The sequence below is a fragment of the Entelurus aequoreus genome, linkage group LG26 (assembly GCF_033978785.1).
Source record: "Entelurus aequoreus isolate RoL-2023_Sb linkage group LG26, RoL_Eaeq_v1.1, whole genome shotgun sequence".
Classification (NCBI taxonomy): domain Eukaryota; kingdom Metazoa; phylum Chordata; class Actinopteri; order Syngnathiformes; family Syngnathidae; genus Entelurus; species Entelurus aequoreus.
In genome coordinates this window covers 4,600,592-4,611,912 of record NC_084756.1, presented here as the reverse complement: position 1 = coordinate 4,611,912, position 11,321 = coordinate 4,600,592, and the positions used below count along the sequence as shown (strand labels likewise).

At 42.6% G+C, this 11,321-nt stretch overlaps 1 protein-coding gene across 5 annotated transcripts in view; it reads right to left on the bottom strand.

The window, feature by feature from the left end:
* Positions 1 to 5,284: 5,284 nt before the first annotated feature.
* LOC133643419 (synaptotagmin-2) overlaps positions 5,285 to 11,321 on the bottom strand; it is a 76,851-nt gene continuing 70,814 nt past the window's right edge. For all 5 annotated transcript variants that reach the window (XM_062037982.1, XM_062037983.1, XM_062037981.1 and 2 more), the window contains one exon: positions 5,285 to 8,452. In XM_062037982.1, the coding sequence (XP_061893966.1) occupies positions 8,237 to 8,452 (216 nt within the window). In that variant the 3' untranslated portion in view covers positions 5,285 to 8,236. The remainder of the gene's footprint in view (positions 8,453 to 11,321) is intronic.

The following is an 11,321-nucleotide window of genomic DNA, read 5'->3' as shown; positions in this document are numbered from 1 at the left end:
CACAAACATGACATCACGGGTGTCATCACGAACATGACATCACACGTGTCATCATGAACATGACCTCACGGTGTCATCACAAACATGACATCACACGTGTCATCACAAACATGACATCACGGGTGTCATCACAAACATGACATCACTGGAGTCAAATTCAAGGCCCCGGGGACCAGATGTGGCCCACACTTGATTTGATGTGACCCCTCATTAAAGTACTTCTTATTTCTTACAAGATGTGTTTTTATTTACATTTTGACATAAAAAATATATATAAACAAACATATATAAACATATATATATACTATACATATAGATATTCCATAATTATCATCTCTTAAGACTGACAGAGTTCAATATTTATCACAATGCTTGTCTAACCTATTAAGTCATACACAGGCTGAATCTCAGGCTCTGTAGCTTGGTTCCTATCTACCATCCCCAGCATGACCACAACACTCACAACTTAGATCTGATATCAGGTAAACATGGTCTACTGGCTTGTACCGCTCCAAGTGTTGTATGCAGGGGACCAAAGATTTGGAACCGGCTTGATGAGAGCCTCAAGATGTTGTATCCATTCTCCAACTTCAAAAAGAAACTGAAAACTTACCTATTAACCACCTCTCTCTAATGCAGGGGTGGGCAATTAATTTTTTACCGGGGGCCGCATGAGCAACCCGAGCACTGCTGGGGGGCCACACCGACAATATTTCAATTAAATTTTGCTTAAATTATTTTTGATATACCGTAAGATAGATAATAATAATAATAATATTTTCATTTAACCTAACTTATCTTTATACAAAAGCAGATGGCTTTTGATGGTTTTATTTTTAACACTTTCTTACACAACACTTCCTGATGTATATTACAATACAAAAATTTCAATTTCTGTCACTTTATCCTGCATCCTCTTTGTTGTGAACGTAGCACGCCTGTAAGGTGATTGGCGAAGAAGGAGGAAGCGTTGCTGTTGCGGAAATGAGGAGTGAGGATAGACGTGCGTGTGGAACGAACGAGATAAGTTGAGCTGTGTTAGTATAGGTTGCTCAATAAAAGTTTAAAAAGAGCGTCAGACTTGGTGTGCACTTCTTCTGGACGCTACAATTGGTGGCAGAAGTGGGATGAAATGCCTCCCAGTTCGCCTTGCCATCAAACCTGGGAGTCTTCATTGAGGGCGGAATTCCCCCATGGCAAGCAACGTGCGCTGCACCTGTAGACACTGCCTCGCTCTCTCTTTCTCTCTCTCTCTGCGGCGAGCTCCTCACGTGGCACGTACCTCTCGATGACGTAGCCGGCTGAGCACACAAACAGTGCAGTATGCGCAAAGTTTTACTTCTGCCACCAATTGTAGCGTCCAGAAGAAGTGCACACCAAGTCTGACGCTCTTTTTAAACTTTTATTGAGCAAGCTATACTAACACAGCTCAACATATCTCGTTCCTTCCACACGCACGTCTCCTGTCTCCTCACTCCTCATTTACGCAACTCAAGAAGACAACATCTACTTCAGCAGGTCGTTACACTATATTCTTTAAACACAGCAACGTGTGTACCACAAATTAAGCACACGGCTTTACCTTTACTTGGCAGTCCATGTCTTGTTGAAAACACGCCATTCGTCATCAACTTTTTTTTTTTTAGCGTCTCGGGGATAACCGGGCATCACTTGTCGCTATGCGCCTTCACTCACAGGACACCCATAAATAACACTTTTCAGAATAAAAGCAACACAGTTGTATTGCACGCACGACATAGATGTTTTTTTTAATTTATTTTGTAATTTGTGATTGCTGCTGCGCGCACGAGCATACGTGCACACGGAAGTAATACAAATAACGCTTTTCAAAACAAAAGCAGCACCGTTGTATTGCACACTCGAAATAGATACTTTTTAAAATTTATTTTGTAATTTATGATTGGCCTCACGCGGGCCGGACAGGGACGTACAAAGGGCCGGATGCGGCCCGGGGCCGCAGAATGCCCAGGTCTGCTCTAATGCCTCATGTGGGGTAGACTACTGTTGGGTTTTGCATGGTCGAATGAATGTATGTATGTATGTGTATGCTTGCTTTAGTACAATTATCTTGTGTTTATCATATAGTGGTTTTTTTTGTGCTTGCCACCATGTTTCAGCATCCCATGTACATACTGTCCTCTGGACCCCCTGCCAAAAGCTTCTTCTAGCTTATTTGGGGGACCCTTTCACTTACCAACATCCATAAATGACATCCACTACTAAAAAAAAAATAAAAATAAAAAAATAAAATATATATACATACATATATATACATACATACATACATACATACATACATACATACATACATACATACATACATACATACATACATACATACATATATATATATATATATATATATATATATATATATATATATATATATATATATATATATATATATATATATATATATATATATATATACATACATATATATATATATGTATATACATACATATATATATATGTATATACATACATATACGTATACATACATACATACACATATATATATTCATATAAGTATATATATATGTATATTTATATATATATATATATATTTATGTAAATACATATATTTATATATATATGTATATACATATATTTGTATATATATGTATATACATATAAGTATATATATATATATATACACATACATATAAATACATATATATATATATATATATATATATATATATATATATATATATATATATATATATATATATATATATATATATATATATATATATATATATATATATATATATATATATATATATAAACAAACATACATGTTATATATATGCACAATAAGGAGGCACTTGAAGAAAAATGGGCTGCATACCCGAAGAAAGCCATTTCTGCGCAAACGTCACAAAGTATCCCGCTTACATTACGCCAAACAGCACAGAGACAAGCCTCAAAACTTCTGGAACAAAGTAATTTGGAGTGATGAGACCAAAATTGAACTTTTTGGCCACTTGACCATGCAGCCCATTTTTCTTCAAGTGCCTCCTTATTGTGCATCTTGAAACAGCCACACCACAATTTTTCAGAGAGTCCTGTATTTCAGCTGAAGTTATTTGTGAATTTTTCTTTGCACCTCAAACAATTTTCCTGGCAGTTGTGGCGGAAATCTTTGCTGGTCTACCTGAATCCCTCATTTTCCACTTCTTAATCAGCGTTTGAACACTGCTGATTGGCATTCTCAATTCCTTGGATATCTTTTTATACCCCTTTCCTGTTTTATGCAGTTCAATTACCTTTTCTCGCAGATCCTTTGACAATTCTTTTGCCTTCCCCATGACTCAGAATCCAGAAACCTCTGGGCAGCACTGGATGAAAGATGCAATGGTCTGTCAGAAGCCCAGAAACTCACTGACCTTTTATACACACACATTAATTACAAACAAACATGTCACAGGTGAGGATTGGAACCTTGATTAGCCATTCAAACCTGTTTGTGTCAACTTTTGTGCATGTTATCAGGTCAAAGTCACTGGGGTATGTAAACTTTTGATCAGGGTCATTTGGGTACTTTCTGTTTGCCAATAAATAGCTTCACACAACCATTAAAGACCTACTGAAAGCCACTACTAGCGACCACGCAGTCTGATAGTTTATATATCAATGATGAAATCTTAACATGCCAGAGGCTGTTCACCTTGGAGACCTGCTGCGGATATGGGTGCGGATATGGGTACGGCCTGGCGCGAGATTTACACCTTCTCCCTCGGATTTTCAAGGCCGGGTTAACTTATAAAGTGACATTTTAAATTTCCTGGGGAACTTCCGGTTCAAAACGCCTTTGGAGGATGACGTATGCGCGTGATGTCGCGAGGTCCACGGAAGTGTTTGGACCCTTTTGGACACAATACACAGAGCTCTGTTTTCTTCGACAAAATTCCACAGTATTCTGGACATCTGTGTTGGTGAATCTTTTGCAATTTGTTTAATGAACAATGGAGGCTGCAAAGAAGAACGTTGTAGGTGGGTAAGGTGTATGCGGCTGGCTGTAGCAACACAACAAGGAGGACTTTGTTGGATAGAAGACGCGCTAGCGGCGAACTCACCTTGACTTCCTACGTCTCCGGGCCGCCGACCGCATCGTCGATCGCTGGAACGCAGGTGAGCACGGGTGTTGATGAGCGGAGCAGGGCTGGCTGGCGTAAGTGGAGCGCTAATGTTTTTTATCATAGCTCTGACGAGGTCCCGTTGTTAAGTTAGCGTCGTTAGCAACAGCATTGCTAGGCTTCGACAGGCGTCGAATACACATTAACCGTGTATTTACATGTCCGGTGTTTGGTTCGGTGTCTCCTGATAGTAGTATTGTTGACCTTCTGTCTATCCTTCCAGTCAGGGATTTATTTATTTTGTTTCTATCTGCATTTGAGACAGATGCTATCACGTTAGCTCATGCTAAGAGCTTCGTCGATGGATTGTCGTGGAGATAAAAGTCACTGTGAATGTCCATTTCGCCTTCTCGACTCTCATTTTCAAGAGGATATAGTATCCGTGGTGGTTTAAAATACAAATCCGTGATCCACAATACAAAAAGGAGAGAGTGTGGAATCCAATGAGGCAGCTTGTACCTAAGTTACGGTCAGAGTGAAAAAAGATATCTCTTGAACTGCATTCTAGTCTGTCACTCTGACGTTCCTCATCCACGAATCTTTCATCCTCGCTCAAATTAATGGGGTAATCGTCACTTTCTCGCTCCTAATATCTCTCGCTCCATTGTAAACAACGGGGAATTGTGAGCAGCACTACCGCTTGTGACGTCACGCTACTTCCGGTAGGGGCAAGTTTTTTTTTTATCAGCGAGCAAAAGTTGCGAACTTTATCGTCGATTTTCTCTACTAAATCCTTTCAGCAAAAATATGGCAATATCGCGAAATGATCAAGTATGACACATAGAATGGATCTGCTATTCCCGTTTAAATAAAAAAAAGTCATTCCAGTAGGCCTTTAAGCATGAGTGGAAGAAAGGTTTTTGTGTTATCATTCATATTCTCTGAAGAATGGCCAAGAAATCATAAATTCTCCCAGGGTATGTAAACTTATGAGCACAACTGTATATATATATATATATATATATATATATATATATATATATATATATATATATATATATATATATATATATATATATATATATATATATATATATATACTGTATATATATATGTATGTATATATTTGAGGGATCCTACTGTAAGGTCCCCAACAAAGACAGACCCTCACAGTTCTTCTCCAGCTGTTTTATTATTCCAAAAAGACGAGAGGAGACAAAGACCGATACAGAAGAAGATAGCGTGCTGATATTTACATGATGGTGTACACACACATGCACTGGAATATTCACAAGTGAGTCTGACGTCCTGGAGTCCGGCGCCAACATGGCCGCCGTGAAAGAGAGGAAAAGGCTTTTGCTTCTTGATGAAGGTTAGCATCTAGTCTGCTCTTTGGCTTGGATGATGGGACAGCGTTTCCATGACGACGGGGAGAAGCTGCGAGGCATGCTACGTTCCACAGCTTGGTTAGTCCCTGGGTAGTTCTCATCTTCACCGCCTTTACCAAAGAGGATTTCATTTACCCCGATTGGTAAACGCTAAAATGAAAGCTCTTGTTTTGAACGTCTCCAGTTAGTGAACCTGACTCACTTTAAACTGGGCAACACTTTTATTTTGAAAGGCTTGCATCAGTGAGTTGTTGCTGTTCCACAAAGTCCTGAATGTGGTCACGTTGTGTGTTTCATAGAAGATTTGGCTACATGTCTGATGATTGCTGACAACTTAACACAAAGACCCAACTCAGCCCTTCGGCACTTGAAACCTGCACCAACCTTTGGCCAGTCACAGAGCCCACCCTCCCCAGGTCTCCTGGTTTACATACCCACCCTTCCCGGGTCTCCTGGTTTACGTACCCATACACCCCGGGTCTCCTGGTTTACATACCCACCCTTCCCGGGTCTCCTGGTTTACGTACCCACCCACCCCGGGTCTCCTGGTTTACATACCCACCCTCCCCGGTTCTCCTGGTTTACGTAACCACCCTCCCCGGGTCTCCTGGTTTACATACCTTCCCGGGTCTCCTGGTTTACATACACATCCTCCCCGGGTCTCCTGGTTTACGTACCCACCCTCCCCGTGTATCCTGGTTTACATACCCATCCTCCCCGGGTCTCCTGATTAACGTACCCATCCACCCCGGGTCTCCTGGTTTACGTACCCATCCTCCCCGGGTCTCCTGATTTACGTACCCGTCCACCCAGGGTCTACTGGTTTACGTACCCACCCTCCCTGGGTCTCCCAGTTTACATACCCACCCTCTCCGGGTCTCCTGGTTTACGTACCCAACCTCCCCGGGTCTCCTGGTTTATGTACCCAATTTCACCAGGTCTCCTGGTTTATGTATCCACCCTCTCCAGGTCTCCTGGCTTACATTACCACACTTTCTGGGTCTCCTGGTTTACGTACCCACCTTCCCTGGGTCTCCTGGTTTACGTACCCAACCTCACCGGGTCTCATGGTTTACACACCCACCCTCCCCGGGTCTCCTGGTTTACATACTCAAGTTTGTCGGCAAACTTACGTACAGTATTTTGTCCTCCTTTCCTAGCGCCATCCTATTCTAGCCCTTTGCACCCCTAGTGCTCAAAACAGGCGTTAAATGCGTTCTTAACCACAGGGCCAGGGCCCATGGTATGACAGCGCGCAAGCACTGAAGGGGCACCAAAAATCGGTTTCTTAGCTGGGGTCCCTATGGGTCGTATTGGTATACAGTTGTAATACACTTTTCCACCACTTGTGGGAGTAATGACAATATCAAACAGAAGACGTCTGGAGCTAAAGTCAAGGAGAAGTTTCTTAAGTGCAAAAATTGTGACTAAAGTGGTGAAGCTGTATTTTTATTTATGCTTGAAATGGAAATGTGTATTGGCTAGCTTTGACGCTGGAATTTCGAGAGTTTAAAGTCCTGCAAACACACCGTGTCGTGTGTGTCCGTAGCTTTAATGCTAACGAGCTGTGTTAGTCCACGCTCCAGACGATCTTTACCTGCTTTTTATGAATAAACGCTAACTTTGCACTTGTCCAACACAACAGATGTCGTTTGTCACATACAACGTGACTTTAGGGAGCGGGACAGGAGGACACAAAAGTTAGCAACAGTAGCATAGCTATGTTAGCTAAATGCTAACTTACATCCATTTTTTCCTGCTTATCCGAGTCACGGGGGCAGCAGCCTTAGCAGAAAAGCCCAGACTTCCCACTCCCCAGCCACTTCGTCCAGCTCCTGCCGGGGGATCCCGAGGTGTTCCCAGGCCAGCCGGGAGACATAGTCTTCCCAACGTGGAAATAAATGCTAACGTTACATTACACATCTTAAAAGTTAGCATTTACACTCACATTTTGAGAAATCACTGAAAAGATTCGACAACAGCCCACTTCTGCAGTTGACTGCTGGGTAGTTTTTAATCTTTTAAGATGTGTAGTGAAGCCTTAATTTTTAACAAAGCTGGTGGGGGTATACACAGGGTGGGCTCAACTAGCTAGTGGTTGGTTCCAAGGTGGGTTTGTGTCTCCATATTGGTGGATTTGCCAGAATTGAGGCATGAAAGGACCTTGGTTCACTCTAAGCACCGCCTTCTGGTGTCAACCTGGTATGAGCCTTCAATAACAAGACTTGGGTATGTTGAGTGATCAGGAACCAGTGTGTCCGACCACTTGAAGAGTGACTCGTCTCACTACTGGCTCAGTCTGGAGTGTGTGCCCAGTCTAGGGTGCGTAAGGTTCTACATCCATGCGGTCGTTGGCACAACAATCGTCCCTGCCTACGTCTTGCTTTGAAAACTAAAAAGTTCTCAGTCTCTACCTTGATCGAACTAAATGCGCAGACAGACAAACCTAAAAACAATCGGGATTTCTAAAGCTATTTGTTTTTGTTTAAAAGAAAAAGGACCAAAACAAATTGCTTTTTATTGCTGTTGTTTTAGCACATCTATTATGGGGGTAGTTAGTAGGCGGGGTGAACCATGCTCTTTTGACTAAACTAAAAGCTGAGCTCAGTCTGGAAAGAAAGACCACCATTCAGTCTGTCGGTAAGCATGTGTGTCCAACTGGATGATTTTCTATTGAGTCAGTTTTTTTGGCAAAGTGGTCTTGGGTTATGTCATGCAATGTTTTAGTAAGAAGGTGCGACCGGGTTACTTCTTGGCCGCCAAGGAGGCCAGCTGACCGTCGATGTCTTCCTCCGGCTGTAAAGCATGCCACTGGGCGATGGGGCGGCGCGGGTTGGTCAGCATGTCGGACCAGTGCTTGAGACCGAGGCCGTTTGCCTTGCTGCCCACAAAGATCTTGCCGATGGCGTCGTTCTTGCCGATCTTGTCATAGTCAAACACTGTGACTGCCACGAGGATTTTCTGCAAAGACGACCAGACACTTATCAGACACCTCTATCTAATATCAATCAATCAATCAATCAAAGTATAGTTATATAGCCCTTAATCACAAGTGTCTCAAAGTGCTGCACAAGTCACAAGGACATCCTCGGCTCAGATCCCACATCAGGGCAAGAAAAAACTCAACGCAATAGGCACAATGAGAAACCTCGGAGGGGACCGCAGATGTGGGGACGGGGGCGACTGGGTGCAATGGATGTGGAGTGGATCTAGTTAAAAGTGTGAGAGTCCAGTCCAGTCCTCTTGCATGGAGACAAGTCAGGGTGCCGAGACGTCACTAACTAGGGGCGGCGTGGCGAAGTTGGTAGAGTGCCCGTGCCAGCAATCGGAGGGTTGCTGGTTACTGGGGTTCAATCCCCACCTTCTACCATCCTAGTCATGTCCGTTGTGTCCTTGGGCAAGACACTTCACCCTTGCTGGGCAAGACACTTAACCCTTGCTCCTGATGGCTGCTGGTTAGCGCCTTGCATGGCAGCTCCCATCATCAGTGTGTGAATGTGTGTGTGAATGGGTGAATGTGGAAATACTGTCAAAGCGCTTTGAGTACCTTGAAGGTAGAAAAGCGCTATACAAGTATAACCTATTTATCATTTATTATAACTGATGCAAAGAGGAGTGGTCCTTCCCGGGTCCCGACTTGGAAAAGCTAGCGCGTCATCTGTGGTCATCCGTTAACCTCTCCGCGCAGGAGAGGGGGGCAGAGCAGAAAAGAGAGACGGCAGATCAACTGGTCTAAAGGGGGGGGGGTCTATTAGACCTCCTCTTGAGTCCTAGAACCTATTATTTTCATGTCTCCCTATGTCTAGCATTAAAAGATTGCAGTTGCTACAAAATGCGACTGCTGGACTCTTGACTAGTACCAAAAAGTTGGACTATATCACGCCTATACTGTATATACCTTTATATACATATACACCTATATAGTATATACCTTTATATACCTATATATACCAATACTTTATATACCTTTATATACCTATATACATATACACCTATATAGCATACACCTTTATATACCTATATATGTACCTATACTTTATATACCTTTATATACCTATAGACATACAGTATACACGTTTGTATATACTTATACTGTATATACCTTTATATACCTATATACATATATATAACTATACTGTATATACCTTTATATACCTATATATATATACCTATACTGCATATACCTTTATATACATATCAATGAATCAATCAATCAATCAATCAATGTTTATTTATATAGCCCTAAATCACAAGTGTCTGAAAGGGCTGTACAAGCCACAACGACATCCTCGGTACAGAGCCCACATACGGGCAAGGAAAAACTCACCCCAGCGGGACGTCGGTGAATGACTATGAGAAACCTTGGAGAGGACCCCATATGTGGGTAACCCCCCCCCTCTAGGGGAGACCGAAAGCAATGGATGTCGAGTGGGTCTGACATAACATTGTGAAAGTCCAGTCCACAGTGAATCCAACACATCAGCGAGAGTCCAGTCCACAGCGGGGCCAACAGGAAACCATCCCGAGCGGAGACGGGTCAGCAGCGCAGAGATGTCCCCAACCGATGCACAGGCTAGTGGTCCACCCGGGGTCCCGACTCTGGACAGCCAGCACTTCATCCATGGCCACCGGACCTATGCAACTCCCCCTCGCAAGGGACAGGGGAGAAGAGGAGAGAAGAAAAGAAACGGCAGATCAACTGGTCTAAAAAAGGGGGGTCTATTTAAAGGCTAGATTATACAAATGAGTTTTAAGATGGGACTTAAATGCTTCTACTGAGGTAGCATCTCTAACTGTTACCGGGAGGGCATTCCAGAGTACTGGAGCCCGGATAGAAAACGCTCTATAGCCCGCAGACTTTTTTTTTTTGGCTCTGGGAATCACTAATAAGCCGGAGTTCTTTGAACGCAGATTTCTTGTCGGGACATATGGTACAATACAATCGGCGAGATAGGCTGGAGCTAAACCGTGTAGTATTTTATACGTAAGTAGTAAAACCTTAAAGTCGCATCTTAAGTGCACAGGAAGCCAGTGCAGGTGAGCCAGTATAGGCGTAATATATATACAGGTATATACAGTATATATATAGGTATATATGTTTATAAAGGTATATACAGTATAGGCGTAATATGATCAAACTTTCTTGTTTTTGTCAAAAGCCTTGCAGCCGCATTTTGTACCAACTGTAATCTTTTAATGCTAGACATAGGGAGGCCCGAAAACAAAACGTTACAGTAATCGAGACGAGACGTAACGAACGCATGAATAATGATCTCAGCGTCGCTAGTGGACAAGATGGAACGAATTTTAGCGACATTACGGAGATGAAAGAAGGTCGTTTTAGTAACACTCTTAATGTGTGACTCAAACGAGAGAGTTGGGTGGAAGATAATACCCAGATTCTTTACCGAGTCGCCTTGTTTAATTGTTTGGTTGTCAAATGTTAAGGTGGTATTATTAAATAGATGTTGGTGTCTAGCAGGACCGATAATCAGCATTTCCGTTTTCTTAGCGTTGAGTTGCAAAAAGTTAGCGGACATCCATTGTTTAATTTAATTAAGACACGCCTCCAGCTGACTACAATCCAGCGTGTTGGTCAGCTTTAGGGGCATGTAGAGTTGGGTGTCATCAGCATAACAGTGAAAGCTAACACCGTACTTGCGTATGATGTCACCCAGCGGCAGCATGTAAATACTAAAGAGTGCAGGGCCAAGAACCGAACCCTGGGGAACTCCGCACGTTACCTTGACATAGTCCGAGGTCACATTGTTATGGGAGACACACTGCATCCTGTCAGTAAGATAAGAGTTAAACCAAGACAAGGCTAAGT